Genomic DNA, 15,749 nt, shown 5'->3' on the forward strand with positions numbered 1-15,749 from the left:
GCTAATCTCTAGGGTACATAAGGAGCTCTCAAAACTCAACAGTAAACAACAGGAAAACAATCCGGTTAGAAAGTGGGCAAAAAACACCCACAGACATTTTGCACAAGAGGATATGCAGATAGCAAAGAAACAAACACAAGCTTGTTCAACTCCAGTAACTGTTAGGGAGATGCAGAGTAGGGCTGCAATGAGATACTACTACACCTTTATCAGAATAGCTAAAATAAAAAAAAAAGCGACAACATCGAAAGCTGGTGACGCTTGTACATTGCTGGCAGGAGTACTGTTCAGTATAAAGGAGCAAACTGTCTATACACACAACTTTGATGATTCTCTACAGAATTATACTGAGAGGAAAAAGCCAATCCCAAACATACATACTGTATGATTTTATTTATATAAAATTCTTGAAGTGGTAAGATTATAGAAATGAAGAAAAGATTCGTGGTTGCCAGGAGTTGGGGGAGGTCGGGAGGGAAGTGGGTGTGGCTATAAAGTGGCCACCGGGCAAAACACAGCGGTCTGTGTGTTGACTGTGCCCATGTCAGTATCCTTGTGATACTGTGTTACTTTACGACACTAGTTTTGCAAGATGTTATCACTGGGGACGACCGGCTAAAGTGTCCACAGGATCTTTCTCTGTATTACTTCTCACAGCTACACTGTGAATCTATAATTATCTCAATATGAAAATTTTAATTTCAAAACAAAGGGTACATAAATGAAAGGGGAGAAAAGATACAGGAGAATTACAGGGTGCGATCAGATGAAGGCTGTGATGAAATTCAACAAGGACAGGTGACAGAGTGATGGGGAGGGGGCTTCTCAGAGATGGTGGACAGGGACCGCCCATGGAGGAGGGGGTGACATGCCCTGCCTGGGCCATCGGGGTGGAGAGTCAACCTTGGCCATGGTTAAAATCTCTGGCTGTGTAGACTAGAAGAAATTCACTTCAACTAACTTATGCAAAAGAAGATAATGTATAAAAAGTAATTGTATAAGAACTTTTGCTGCCAATGACAGAAACCCAATCCAAATTGACTTAAGGGGAAAACAGTTTTTTTTAATAAAAGGAATTTGGGCTCCCGTGATTGAAGAGTCCAAGGATAATGGCTTTAGCTCGGGGATCTGGCTCCTTTTCAAGGCTCTGCTTTCTTCTGGGTCAGCTTCATCCTCAGGCCGGGTGGTGGCAAGAGGGTCCCCATCAACTGCTGGCTCAGATCCCACTGGCTTAGCACCCCAGAAGAAAGAGGAGCTCTGCTTCCCAATAGCTTCAGCCAAAGTCCTGGGGAGGGAGTGTCACGGGTCTGACTTGGGTCACATGCCTGTGCCTGAACCAATTACTGTGGCCGGAGGGAAGCAGCACTCTCGTTGGCCAGGCCGAGGTCATGTGCTCACCAGGAGAGGGTGGGGCGGGGCCAGCCCACATGGTCTGCGAGGAAGGGTGGGTGATTCCTTAGCAGAATCAGGGTGCTGTCCCCGGAAGGAAGAATGGATGCGGGCCGGGCAAAACCAACGTACTCGCAGAATGCCGGGGAAAGCCTGCTTCTGCTTTCTCCATCCTCAAGTTCTGAGTTTCCACCCTGCTGGTTCAAAGAGACATCCCAGATTGAACTAGAATCTCCAGCTTCCCTGCTCCGGAGAGTACCTGATGGGACCAGCTCTGGCCAGATGTTCAGCCCATGTCCAGTCGTCTTTGAACAGGGAGTGGGTCACCTACTGGACCCTTTGGTGAACGGAGAAGTTCTCGGAGGGGCCAGGCTGACACCCCAAAACTGTCCATTGCAGACACTCAGGGCTTCTGGAAGATCTAAATTAGCTCCTCATCACGAAAATATCAGGAGAATCTATTAATGGGTTAGGTGTTAAGGGAAATACGTGATTATCGTGGATCCCTTTGGGAAAGGCTGAATCCTCGGATTTTCCCTTGCTTCCCCTGGGGTGCTCGGAGGCTGACAAGGGGAAGAGCGGTGGGCTGCACTGACCATGGGGGATGCGAGGCGGGGGTGATGTTCAGAGACCAGCTGCATGAGCCAGGAGCAGGGGAGGCCCGGAGTGCTCAGACAGGGCAGGGTTGGAACAGCAAAATTGAGTCCTTGATTTGGGGGAAACCAGTCACCAGGGCAGAGATGGAAAACTGGGACCCAGAAAACAGGCCAGGTGTCACCAGAGCCAGGAAGGCACCCCACTCCTGGGACTAAGTGTGAATGCGCGGTCTGCGCGGTCTCGGTCAGGGGAATGGGGCCAGAGGCCATTCCTGGAACTGGAACCACTCGATCCACGCCCACCTTTCCCGTCTTTCCAGATGTGGCTAGGCTGCATTCTCCAGCACCAGGCTGGGCTCAGCACACACCAGGTGAGGGCAGCCAAGCCCCGGCTGTGGAGACAGAAAGGTGCGGAGGAGAGAGCCAGGCAGGTCGTTATGACGTCACCTGTCACAGGGAGAGCTTGCAAACCAAGCCCTGTAGAAACAGATGGGAAGAACGTTGCTAGGAACGGTAGTAATGACGGCGCGCGTTTCTTGAGTGCCTGCCACGTGCCGGACACTGCTAAGATGTCAATGGATCGTCTTTAACCCTTGAAACAACCCTTGGGGTCATGCTACTGGTATGTCCATTAAAGTGGACATGAGCAACGTGAGGCCAAGTAAGCATCTTGCCCAGGGCACGTGTGAAGAAAGGTGATCTAGCGCTCATGGAAAAGAAGTCCTCATCTTCTTCTCCGTCATCAACTCCGACTAATCTCAGGCATCCTCACTCCAGTACCCCAAGCCTCCGACAGTCTGTGGAAGGCTCCCTGCTGTCACACGGCTCTGTGCCTTGGCACACACTGGTCCCCTCTCCTGGAAGGCCCTGTCCCCGGGCCAGCTCCCAGCGATCCTACCAGACTCAGCACGAGCACTGCTGTGCTCTGGGTAACCTTCCCTGTCGCCAGCCCCCTTGGACGGCATGATGTGCTGTCCTTGTGCCACCCCGTCATGACCTCTGTCTTATCACTGTCGCAATGTACAGACCATTCTGTCCCCAGACCAGCCTGTGAGTGGGGCGGGGACCACGTCTGTTCTCTACGGCAGCACCTGCTCGTGTCTTGCCCAGAGGAGGCAGCCGGGCAGGGATGCATGAATGTTTGGTGGATGGGGGTATTCCCTGTCCCTGGCCCACCCTCACCGTGGCATCTCTCTCCTGATCTCTCGGCAGCCTGGCGTGGGGCTCCTTTACCTGCTGCATGGCAGCCTCTGTCACCACGCTCAACTCCTACACCAAGACGGTCATTGAGTTCCGGCACAAGCGCAAGGTCTTTGAGCAGGGCTACCGAGAGGAGCCGACCTTCATAGACCCTGAGGCCATCAAGTACTTCCGGGAGAGGTCAGTGCACACGGGGTCACCTCTTGCCACCACTGGCAATCCGAAGTGCAGGGCCTGGCCTCAGTGGCCACAGGGCCCCTAGTCTAGAAGTGGAATGAGTGGTCTGACAGAGGTGTTCTGGGAGGCTGTGGGGCAGGAGGGACAGGCCGAGCGAGGCAGAGTTTGGACCCCACCGGGTTGGAATTTCTGGGACATTTTAATGTTTTCTGGGGCATGAGGTTGCCTTGGGCTTACGTGATCAGAGCATGAGAAACTCAGAAGGTTTGAGTGTTTGCCATTAGGCCTCGTGCTTCTCAGAATCACGATAAAAAGGCTGAAGTGAGGTTTCCTTCTGGGGCTGTGTCACGGCACTGAGCAAAAAGAGGACCCACTGCGGGATTGGTGATGGCTGCTAGAGGAGGTGGCTCCTCAGGGGCGGGGACTACATGTGGTCACATGAGTCTTCAGAGTCCAGCTGGGAACAGGTGGCAATAAATGGTGGATGGATGGATAGGTGAGTGGATAGGTAGGTGGATGGATGGATGGATGGTTGGGTGGGTTGATAATTAGGTGGATAGATTAATGGATGGAGGAAAGGAGGGAGGAAGGGAAAGGAAGATGAGTAGAAAGGCAGATAGGCAGATGGCTGACTGGATGGATTTTGGAAGCTGGAGTTATCCTTAGGCAGAACTCCTCCCAGACCTCTTCTTCTGATAAAGCCACTCGAAGCCTCAGTGCCCTGAAATCTGGGGTTTCTGAGCCCTCCCTGCAGAGAGTGAGCTCAGTGTTCCCGCTGTATCCACCTCGCCTCCCCCTGCTCTTCTCCCAGCTCCACCCAGAGCCGCTCCCTGGTCTAGCACCAACCTACCCCCTGGTAGCAGCTCCAGTCTCTTCTGGGCTGTGAGGGGCGTGGTCCCCCTTCGTCCATCCTGCATCCCTGTGCCGTGGGTGCAGCAGACCCCACATAACCACAGCCGTGCCACTCTCTGACCTGCATCTGCCTCCCGGGCCTGCCGCAGTTGGTGGTAGCAGACATGGGGCCCGGGCTGTTCTGATTCACATCTTGGCCACACCCTAGCCCATCCTACCTGGTCCCCTGTACCTGTAGGGCCCAAGAATGATCAATGACAATTTCCTCTTGAGAGAGGAGAGACAACAGCAGCCCTAGGCCAGAGTCAACCATCACAACTGCTATTTATGGAGCACGAGTTGTGTGCCAGGCCCTGAGCCCCAGGCATTTAATTTCATCCTCAGGACCCCCCTATGCAATTAGTATGTTAGCCCCATTTACAGATGAGGAAAACTGAGGCTCAGAGAAATTAAGCCACTTACTGAAGCTTGCACAGTGATGGAGGTGGAGTCGGGCCCTAGGTCTGTGTGGCTGTCTCCAAGACTGAAAACAGAGCTGGCAGTGTCCCCAGGGATCAGGCCACCCAGACAGAAGAAGCAGAGCTGGGATCACACCCAGGCAGCCGCCCGGAGTCCAAGCAGGTGCTGTGGTGCCCTGGACAGATGTGCTCAGTGCTGGTGGTTCGTGTGCAGACTGGGGGCCTCCTCCTGCTCTCTCTGCCCCGTGTGCTTTGTCTTCCGCAAGAGGGAGCTGGTGGGTGTTGGTGGACAAAGACCCCAGCTTCCCGCCCCTAGGTGAGACAGCGCTGGGGTGTGCTCTGCAGCGCCTCTCAGAGGTCCCCAGCGGGACTGGGTCCCAGGTACCCTCAGCAGGGACCTGCCTGTCAACACACCCTGTACTGGCTCCTCCCTTCCCCTCTCCACTCCCCGTGTGTCCTGGCTCCTCCTCCCCAGTAAACTACCTGTCCCCAAATCCTTGTCACTGGGTCTATTTCTGGGGGAGCCGAATGAGACATGCAGTGATGCCTTTCCGTGGCATGGAATTGAAAGGACCTTGGGGCCGGTGACAGCAGAGGAGGAGCATGGGGGCCATGGCGGGGCCACACGGCACCCTCTCTGTCACAGAGCCCTCTCTTTCCTCTGCCACATGAACCTCTTTTCCATCCCTTGACACTCCGTGCTCAGCCCCACCACAGGGCATCTGTCCGTGTTGTGCCCCTGCCTGGAATGCTCCCGTGAGGCCTTCCCTGGTCACCTCATCTAAACGTGCACACCCCATATACCCTGGCCTGGTCACGCTTTATCCTGCTGCTATTTTTGGTAGCACCTGACACCCCCCGCCAGTGTTTTCTTGCTTCTCTGCTTGCTGGTTTGCAGGCTGTGAGCTCTGTGGTCGAAGGTCTTTGCTGTTTTGTCCCCTGCCGTTTCCTGAGCCCCCAGCATTGGGCTGGACATTTATAAGTGCCCATACAGGGTTTTCTGGTGACCAGCTGGATTCTTCCCTCCCTTTGGAGGCCTCAGCCCTGGCTCCCTCATGCCCTTTCAGTGCCAGCCCCACCGCCATCTCGCGGATGCCGAGTGCCAGCACCTCCACGCCAGAGCCCCGGGAGAGAGGATGTGACTGCCCGGCGTAAGTCAGGTGTTCAGCGCCAGGCCGGGCAGCGGTGGCCAGGGAGGTCAGGCTAACCTGGTGCACGCCTCGACTCGCCCCGGGCTGTGGAAGGTGCAGTGCCCAGCGTGGCACGGGGCCCAGAGCAGGCACTCGGTAAGCGTTCAGAGCAGGCACATAAACAGCCTGATGGCTGAAACTGCCCCATTAACGCTGCAGTCAGTCATCATCTCGGTGAGGGGAGATCGGCCTCCTGGGGCATCGGAGGGTAAAACGCACCTCGTTCTGCTGAGGCAGAGGACAGGACCTCTCCGAACGCCATCAGCAGGAAGCTGCTGTTCGCTGATGCCCCGGTTCCAATGGTCCCCAGCAGCTCAGGCCCAGGATGGATGCTCGGCGGCATGTGTGGAGAATACCGCTTGACACATTCATGACCTGAACGTTGTGTGGAGGTTCATCGGACGTTGTTTCCCTTTCCCTCTGAGGAGAGCATTGCAGCTTAGCTGCGCTGTTCTATTTCTTTTGCTTTTTTTTTTTCTTTTTGTGCCTCCCTACAAGGAGCTCAGAGCACGCAGATCTCTGCACAGATTTGCCGGGGGTTGAGCAGGGGGTCCAAAGCGGGGCTGAAATCCCGCAGTGGCTGGCGTCCCTGAAACCACAGCCAGGGACACAAGAGAAGGAGATCCATGGCCCCACCTGCCAATGTGTCCTCCTCCTTGGGGGACAGAGGGTGCGGTGGGAAGAGCAGGGGTTTGGAGTGAGTTTTCCAGTTTCTGTCCTTTTGCTGCTGTGTGACTTGGGGCAAGGCAGTGAGCCCCTCTGGGCTTGTTTCTTCTGACCCATGATGGGAACGTCCAAAGTTCTCCATGTCTAGGGAAGGCTGAAATTTGATCACCTATGTGACATGCTGGGCACAGTGCCTGGCACGTGGAGGGCTTTGTGTGTGTGACAGTTCCTGTCCCTTCTGCTCCTAATGCTGGACCTCAGAGTGAAGCATGAGCTTGGCAGTGACCAAGAGGTACTGCTAATAATTATAGCTTGACCTGAATCAGGCCCTCCTCTAAATGACTTAGATGTGACTCAGTTAATGTCCCCAACACCTCTATGAGGTGTAGGTGTTATTGTCATCCCCATTTTATAGACACAAAATCGAGGCACAGAGAGGGAAAGTGACTTGCCCAAGGTCACACAGCTGGTGAGTGCTGGAGCTAGGATTTGAACCCAGGCCACACAGTCAATCCCCGTGCTGTGCATCTTCTCAGGCCTGATCGGCAGCTGTGCTGGGCACTGAAGTGGGACCTGGCACATAGGGGAGGGGAGTCCCACAGAGGAAGAGCTCACCTTGTGAGGGGCAGGCAAGGTGCAGAGTGGGGGTCTGGGGTAACGCACACCCTGGGACGGGGTGCGCAGTCTCCCTGATGCCCTGCCGTTCCTCTCTGCAGGAGAGGCCTTTGTAGAGCCCACTTCATCCTGGCCTTTCACGCTGTCCTCCTGGGGACTGGGGTCAAGGTGGTGCCCTGTGGGGGCTGATGGCCAGACAAGGCTTGGACTGTCCCTTTCCCACCCCCACCCCGACCCAGCTCCTCGTAGATAGTTCTCTGCAAGAGACGATCACAGGTCTAAGGACCAGTTGGGCAGATTCTGAATGGTTTTTAGGGCCTTTCAAATACAGTGGTGTGTGGAAGAAAGGTGTGTGTGCACGCGTGTGTGCATGTGCTCACGTGGCAGGGCCAGTATGCACCTATGTCAGTTTCAGGGGGCAGGAAAAGCCTGTACCCCCCTTGCCTGAGAGCAGCCTCGCCTGTCCCAGCTCTGAGGAACATCCCGGATCAGCATCACCCTGCCCGCCGTCCCCAAGGAGGGTGTCTTAATTGGGCCTCCCAAAGGGAGGGTCGGAAGCTGCCGAACGAAAGGTAAATATTTGCAGATTGGGCTTTCTTGAATGCTTAACGTTCAGATCTGGTTTAACAGTGTGTGCAAGAAAATGAGACCTGTTGCATTAGACTCCAGAGGGAATTCGGCCGCCCTGAGCAAACGTCCCGCCCCACTCAGGAAGTGGCAGCCTGTGGTTGACAAGGCCCTGGAGCTCCCTGAGGGCAGCCCCAGCTCTGGGGACAGCCTCGTCCCTGGGCCCCTACACCTGTCTCTGTGGCACTGGGACTCTCTGAAATTACTTGTTTATGTCCGTACCCTTCCTACGTGCACTGCACTCCACGAGAGCAGAGCGCTTGGCTTTCTCTGTCCCTAGCACCTAGAACCACAGGGGCTCAATAAACTATGGCATTAATTAATAATAATCATATTGTTAAGTGTAGTAGAAAGTTATGCAGCGATTTCTGTTGCAGGCACGGTTTGAGAGCCTGGCCCGTAGCCATGCATTTAGCCTTTGTGTCGTGCATGAAGAAATAGACCAGGGTGGGAATCAACTCTGCAACTGACTAGCTGCGAGTCCCCGGGCAGGTCACTCACCTCCCAGAGCTTCAGTTTCCTGGCTGGAAAATAGATGAATGCCCACCTCGAAGCTTTGTTGTGAGGGTTACGTGAGATGCTGCAATGAAGTTTCTGGCACAAAGCGGGGGGTTCCTTCTCCCTACACCCCCCTCAGAGACCTCCTTCCCTCTGTACGGGGCAAATAAGACACACTCCCTGCCTGAAAAGGGGGCATATAGCTCACGGCAAACTGGCAGCCCTTGGGGAATGCTGTCTGAAGATATACATCGTTTGACCCCATGGTGGTTTCAAAATTCTTAAATTTTGACTGAGTTACAAAAACCAGGAGATTTTACATTAAAAATCGAGGTTTTTGGCTTCTCATGAAAAAGATCTGGCCACACTGGCCTGTGTTCATGCAGGCGACAATGGCCTGAGGCGTTTGAGTTTGCAGCCCCCTGCTCACAATCTAGTGCCCTCAGCAAAGCACTGTGGGTACTGTGGTAGAGACTCCTGGAAGTGGCTCCAGGCGGGAGGGGTCAGTCCCACCCTGGTGGGAGGTATCGGATAGAAAAACCTTCACAGAAGAGACCCTCGAGCCAAGTTTTTCAAGACCCATGAAGCATTCACCGGGCAGACTGGCGGTGGGTGAGGAAGGGTGTTTCAGGCACAGGCAGGGGCCAGGAGTGGCCAGGAAACTAAGTGTATTTAGGAAGATCTGGGTGTTGTGGTGTGATGTGAGAGTCAGGTGCGAGCGGGAGCTGAGACTGAGTCTCAGATTTCTCCTATCCTCCCACAGTGCTTGAGGTTGGGGGCTGGGGGTGGCAGCTATTCGGCTATTCCTGGGATAATTTTACCTCCTGAGAGAGAAGAGATGGAGTAGAAACCGTCCCACAGCCACAGTCCGTGATGCCAGCCCTCACCGGGCTCCGAGCTGACCCACAGCAACCAGACCCCGGGCCTGGGGGGACAGCGTGGACATAAGTCACTCCACACGGGGGAGGGGAGACCTCACTCCGGCCCCGCACACATCTCAGGATCGGCTCCGGCGGGGATGGGTGCGGCGACCCCGTGCCCCACCGGCTGTGTTCCCTCTCTCCTGTCTTTCTGAAGGGCTCGTCTCCACTTCGTCACCCCCATTCGCCCCGCAGCCCACGCCTATCTGGCTTCCTCCCCCTCACTCCACGGAGCCGCCCCCAGCAGCCTGGCGCTGCGCACGCCCACCTCGAGGCTTGCTCTTTCCTCGCCCCACGAGCCACTCCTCCCGCTCACAGGGCGACCGTCCCCGCCTCCCTTCTGCTCCACGTTGATCATGGAATCATCGTCCTCCGTGCCCACGTGGCCGACGACGCTGACATTCTGAGAGTCCCCCCACCACACGGCCCAGTGCCACACCCAGTCGCCTCCTTGGCAGTTCCACTTCGGATTGTCAAAGGCCCCTCATGTCAACACGTCCAAGTCTCCTTCATGACACTCGCCCCTGACCCCAGCTCAGCTTACGGGTCTCTCTCTGCGAGCGGCTCTGCTCGTGCAAGCCGGACACCTGCACGTCCCGACAGACGCCCCGTCTTCACCACCCCCAGGGCCCTCCTGTCACCACAAGCCCAGTGCATTCTCCACGTCCGTGCAAAGCTGCACAGGGCTCACCGGGGCGAATCTAGCCGCCTCCTGGCTGGTCTTTGCACACCCACTTTTGCCCCCTCTAAGCTGGTCTCCCGTGGCGGCTGGAGTGCCTCTTCAATACGGCGATGCGGTCAGGGTAACGCCACCCCAACTTTCTGCCTGAAACACTGGAGTGGCTTCCCACGGCCGCCAGGACAAAGACCCAATTCCTCGCCATAACTTCTAAGCCTCACGGTGTACCCCGTGCACGCAGCACCCCCCAGCCCCCTCCCCATGAATGCAGCACCCCCTCAGCCCTGCAGTTCCCCAGCCCGGCCATTCTCCTGCCTCCGTAGCTCTGACCTCCTCTTCTCTGTTCTGGAGACTCCCCAAAACTTCCCCCTCCTGGCCTCAGGTATCCCCACCTCTGGGACTTGGCTCACCTGTTCCCTCTCCTGGTGTCCAGCCTGGGCTGTGGAAGGAGCTAGACACATCCCGCCTAGAGGGTTTACACTGCGGGTGGGGCCCTGGCGGCTGGAGGAACCCCCTAGGGGCTGGTGAAAGTGGCCGTGGGGCTTTGGGGCAGGGGCGCCACTAATGCCGGTGATTATTTATATTTCCAAGTAATAATTTCCCACCCACGTGATTGTAAAAATCATCCCAAGGTGTCAATACCTAGAGGTCTCTTTTTAAAACCCAGCATTGGAGAAACGGGAAACGGACTGTGAGCTGCACACAGGGATCGGGCTAAGGCATCGCACTGTGGATCGCTTTATCTTCTGTTATTTTCCAAATGTTTTGTATCACGATGATGTTACTCAAAAAATGGGAAAGGAAAAAAAAAAAGAATCTTTTTTAAAAAGCCCATTTATTTCTCATCTATCTTGGAATGGCCTTTTTGATATGATGTTATGGAATCTTAATTTACTGTCTGTGGTCATTTATTTGCCAAAATTCCTTTTTAATTCCATTTTTCATTCCGTTGTAAATTGCTCGTTTAAAAATCAATGTGTTTTTCGTCCTCTGCGACTGTTTCCTGGATATTTAACCTCTGAGACGTGATCGATCACAGCTCCGTTTTATCCATCTGTCGTCCCTGCTTGAATACTTCTCTGTAACACCTTGCGCTTCACCACTCTGTGTTGGGGGTGGCCTTCGAGATTGCTGTTTGTTCCTGAGAGGAGCGCGGTGCCCAGAAGTCAGAGATGGCACCGCAGAGATTGTGGGGCCCTCGCGTGGCTCACACGACGAGATCACTGCCAACGCCAGGGTACGAGGGAGGGGAGAAGCACGGGGTGGTCCTTGAAGTGGAAAATAATTGAAAGACGGTGGGAGGAACATCTGGGAGGAACGTCTGGAAGAAATGGCCACTCCCTGAACTCCCACGTTTTCTCCTCAAGGTCGCCAGCCGGAGGGACATCGAGAGGCTCTTTTGCCCACTGTCACCACAGCTGGCTCTTAATCTTGCCCACTTATAACCAGGACTGTGGGGAGGGGACAGGAGACCAGGCTGAGCAGAGCCCCTCACACGCCCAAAGGCGGGCTCCCCTGGGAGCGTGTTAGAAATGCAGAACCCCAGGCCCCACCCCAGACCTGCTAAATCGCAGTCTCCTCAGGTGATCTCTGAGCACCTTATAGTTTGGGGAGTGCGGGGCTGCGGGACAGAGCAGGTGCAGCCCCTGTGGTGGGGTTGGGAGGGAGATGTGACCAGCACAGGCCAGAGGAGAAAGAAGGGTTCCGCAGACCAGTGCTACTCAAAGTGTGGTCCCTGGACCAGTGCCCATGTGCAAACATCCTTCGCAATATGAGGACAGAGGCTGAGTGGAATGGGAACTCACATAGCAAGTCGACATTGCTGAGACATCCACATTGGCCTTTTTCCGTTTCGCTTTTATTGACTATGAAAGAATTGGTCCATGGTAGATTGAAAATGAAGCGGGGAAGAAAACCTAGTCCTTTTTGCAGGTGGTTTGAGAAGCACAGCATGTAGGCTGTCGATTCAGGCAGTGGCTGGAGTTTGGGAAACAGAGCCAGCTGGGGGCAGGGAGAGAGTGCTGGCTTTGAGGGTGGCACAGATTGGGCCATGAGGGGTGGAGGACATGCTGGGAGCGGGAAGCAGAGGCAGGGAGGCTGGGCAGGCCCCAGGGCACCTGGCACCGGCACCTGACGCCACCCCAGCACAGCAGAGATGAGGCCTGGTAGGCCCCTGCCAATGCCCGGGCTGCCGTGGCCACATTCCAGCCTGGAATTAGGCCGGGCTGTTCTAGTCCCTAAAACCTTCCCTCAGTGTCCTCAGAGCCTCCCAGCTCCGTCACCTGCCTGCATCCTTCTCTTGTCTCAGAAAGAGCAAACACCTGGCCTTGGTCATATTCCAGACTGTTGTGGGTTATTGGGACAGTGGCTGTGGGATGGTGCAGTCACCCCCAGACAGCTGTTGGCACCTCTGCTGCAGTTCTGGGAGAGCCAGCGAGGGGTGGTCCCCAGCCGTGCTTTCCACGAGGACTGCACATTGTAGGCCTGTCCAGGGTGGGTCTGACCGAGAGCCCAGCTTGCCAGGGAGTCCACAGGGTGCGGTGGAAACACAGTCGTGCTCCAGGGACCCACAAACCTGAGCTCGAATCCCAGCCCTGCCACAAGCCAACTGCGGGGGTGGAGCCCCCCGGGTCGGCTCATGACAGCCCCTTGTGCAGGTCTTTTCCCGGCTTCGCGATGTCATGGGGCAGCTTCAGATCAGCCATGTGGGAGTATCTGCCCCACAGAGCTGCACAGATACTTTGAATCGGGGCTTTTTTTCCTGCCAGAGAGCCAGGTGGTAACATTTACCAGCCTGCTGTTAAACTTTGGGCAAGTTATACCTTTATCTTAGCTGCAGTTTTCTCATCTGTAAAATGGGGATGATGCTGTTAATGTCCGAGCAGGCACCTCTGTTCTTGTCACCTGTCCCCGCGGCTCATTCACTTTCTGGGCATCACAGCATCAACTCACTCGTAGCTTCTGCTCTGACGCGCCTTGTCCCTACTTTGGGAGACTGTCTCTTCTGGGGCAGAAAGTGCTGTGTGGTGCTGTGACCTCCTGTGGGTCCTGTCTCTCCCGAACCCAGAGATTTTTGGTACTCTGAAGGCTTTACTCTGCTCCTTTCAAAGTGTCCCTTTCTTGAGGCAATGACAGCGACAGCTTGAATGATGGAAGAAAGGGGGGTGTGTTTGGCGAGGGGCCTCTGGGTAATGTGTTACTAAATGTACCCTTCCACCTCTTGAACTGTGAGGTGGGCTGAGGGTGGAGTCACAGAGTGACAGGACCACAAGGGTCCCACAGGTGAGGATGGTGACAATGGAAACAGTAATGATGTGACAATCGTCAAAGTAAGTGCCACACAGTGTTCTAAGTATGACCCTAAATAGACTGAGCTTTGCATTTAATAGTTCATGTGATCCTTATAACAACCTTAAGAGGTAGGTACATTATGTGCCCATTTAGCAGATGAGGAAATCAAGGCTTGTCCAGACACAAATAGCTGGTGAGTAGTGGAGCCACCATCCCACCCCCTAGGGGGACGTGATTCACCCAGGGCGCCCGGGTCCCATCTGCTGCCAGCTCTGAGCGCTGTTTCACTCCAAGCATCCCCGTTAACCCTTCAAGGCACTTACTTAGATTTGTGGGTAATATCATACACCACCATTTTCTTAGCAGAAGCAAATCTGTCTTTAGAAAACACATAATATTTCCTGCAGGAAATTACCATTCAAATCAAAGGGAATTGCGTCTAGTGTCATTTGCGGTTGTTCCTTTCTTAACACAGAGCTCAGCGTCCCTGCTGGCCCTGGGCTGCTCTTAGCTTCAGACTGTTTTACCTCGTGTCCGTCCCTCGCTCCTTTCCTTCCTTCTTCCTTATATTTTTTGAGATACTTTGTACTAAGCACTGTGCTGGACCCTGAGGCTACAAGCAGAGAATGAGATAAACTCCATCCTCCTCTCTGAATTGAATCTGTATTAGGGAAGACGGACTAGTAAACAAGTTTAGAAATAGTGGTAGTTAGCATGCCCTGAGCCCTTCCTCTGTGCCAGGTCCTGGGCTCTAGTCCTTCCAACCAAGGAGGCGTTGGTGGCGGCTGTTACTGTCATGACTGTGGCCGCCACTGTTACGCCCATTGCACACACAAGAAAACTGAGACCCAGAGTGGCCAGATGAGTTGCACAGGGCTGTGCTGCCTGCTACTAGCAGAGCTGAGCTCAACCCGGTTTCTCCCCACTCCAGGGCCCGAGGTCTCTTGGTGCCTGAAGCCTCCCTTATCCTTTGTGTGTTTCCTGCCGGGAAGCCCAGCTGCCGGGGGCACTCGGCCCTTGAGGAAGCTGCGGAAGGGTCGTCAGCCCTTGCCCAGAATGACTGCCCAGGGTTAGCCGTGCCCACGTGGCGGCCAAGATGCTGCAGATTCCGCCAATCCGGCGCTGTCCCTGGTGAATCTGGTGGAGAGGGCTGTTTGTGCAAGGAAACCAGCTCTTTCCACAATGGCAACACAGCCTCCTAGAAAGGCAGACCCAGGCTTGGAGCTCACTCCCTCTCTGAGAAGTAAGCAGGTGTTGCGTGGTCTTGGGGAGGTGGCCCAGGCATCATCTCCCCGAGGAAGCCTCTGCTGGAACCTACACCGGTGGTTCTCAGCCCTGGCTGCACATTGCAATCCCCTGGTAATTAAAAACTCCCCAGCGACATCGATGGGCAGCAGAGTTGAGAACCACCGGGCTTGGCCACGCCACCTCCGCAAGCTGAATCGTGCCCACCACCTGCTGTTGTAAACGAATGTCTACACACACGACGGCCATCTGTTTACATCTCGTCTGCGGCTGCTTTCACACGACAGGGCAGGGTTGAGTAGTTGCGAGAGAGACCATATGACTCGCAAAGCCTCAAATATTTACCATACGGACCTTTACAGAAGTTCGCCAACCCCTGGACTAGACAGTTATTCGTCTCGCCAACCTCCTTAACATTCTTCCAGCCTGAGACTTAGCATGTGACCCATGATAATTTGTGTAAAACAAGCAGGAGCTCCTGGGGCAGGGGCGTCTCTGGGTCATCCCTGCGGCCCCCAGGCCCAGCACAAGGCCTGGAGCACACAGGTGCTCACTAGCCGCAGGTGTTACTTGGTATCTAGCTGTTGCACTGGGGTCTGGGCAGCAACGTTTAGGTGAGCAGGGAGGGAAGGTATCGTGCCAGGCCGGGCTGGTTCTCTCCTTAGACACCAGCTGTTTTGCTCCCTGGGCCCCACTTCCCAGGGCTGAGGCTCCCAGCAGAGGCCAAGGAGGTGCCCAGCTTGAGGCCTGGAGGAAGGCGAATCTCAAGGAACCAGGAGAATTGGGAGCCGGGGGTGGATCGAAGAATTGGCTCCAAGTTGAGGCTGTGGGAAGCCGCCCGTAACCTGGCAGGACTGGCATCTGTTGACCCAGAGGTGCTGGATGTGGCCAGGCTGGTGGTGCTCAGGATGGGCTCAGTTCCCTGGCCTGGCTGCCCATCCAATGTTTGAATCCAGTTACCACTTAATGACCGGTGATCCTCCAGTCTTGAGTGCCTCTGGTGATGGGGAACTCACCACATGCATTATTTGGAAGAGTGAAAAAATGAGTAAACACCTAAATGTCTATCAATAGAGTATTGAGGCCAGGCATGGTGGCTCACACCTGTAATCCCAGCACTTTGAGAGGCTGAGGTGGGAGGATCTCTTGAGGCCAGGAGTTCAAGACCAGCCTGAGCAACATAGCAAGACACTATCTCTACCAAAAAATTTTCAAAAATTACCTGGGTGTGGTGGTATGCACCTGTAGTCCCAGCTACTCAGGAGGCTGAGCCCAGAAGTGTGAGGATTGCAGTGAGCTACAACAATGCCAGTGCACTCTACACTGGACAACAGAGCAAGACCCTA

At 54.9% G+C, this 15,749-nt stretch overlaps 1 protein-coding gene across 1 annotated transcript in view; it reads left to right on the top strand.

Annotated features, from left to right (window-relative positions):
- The first annotated feature begins 3,200 nt into the window (after positions 1-3,200).
- The window catches only part of LOC105810918 (germ cell-specific gene 1-like protein), a 28,135-nt gene continuing 15,586 nt past the window's right edge, over positions 3,201-15,749 (top strand). Inside the window, exon 1 of the mRNA XM_012644967.1 lies at positions 3,201-3,365. Coding sequence (XP_012500421.1) covers positions 3,226-3,365 — 140 coding nt within the window. The 5' untranslated portion in view covers positions 3,201-3,225. The remainder of the gene's footprint in view (positions 3,366-15,749) is intronic.

The sequence above is a fragment of the Propithecus coquereli genome, unplaced genomic scaffold (assembly GCF_000956105.1).
Source record: "Propithecus coquereli isolate 6110/MARCELLA unplaced genomic scaffold, Pcoq_1.0 Scaffold223, whole genome shotgun sequence".
In the NCBI taxonomy this organism is placed as follows: domain Eukaryota; kingdom Metazoa; phylum Chordata; class Mammalia; order Primates; family Indriidae; genus Propithecus; species Propithecus coquereli.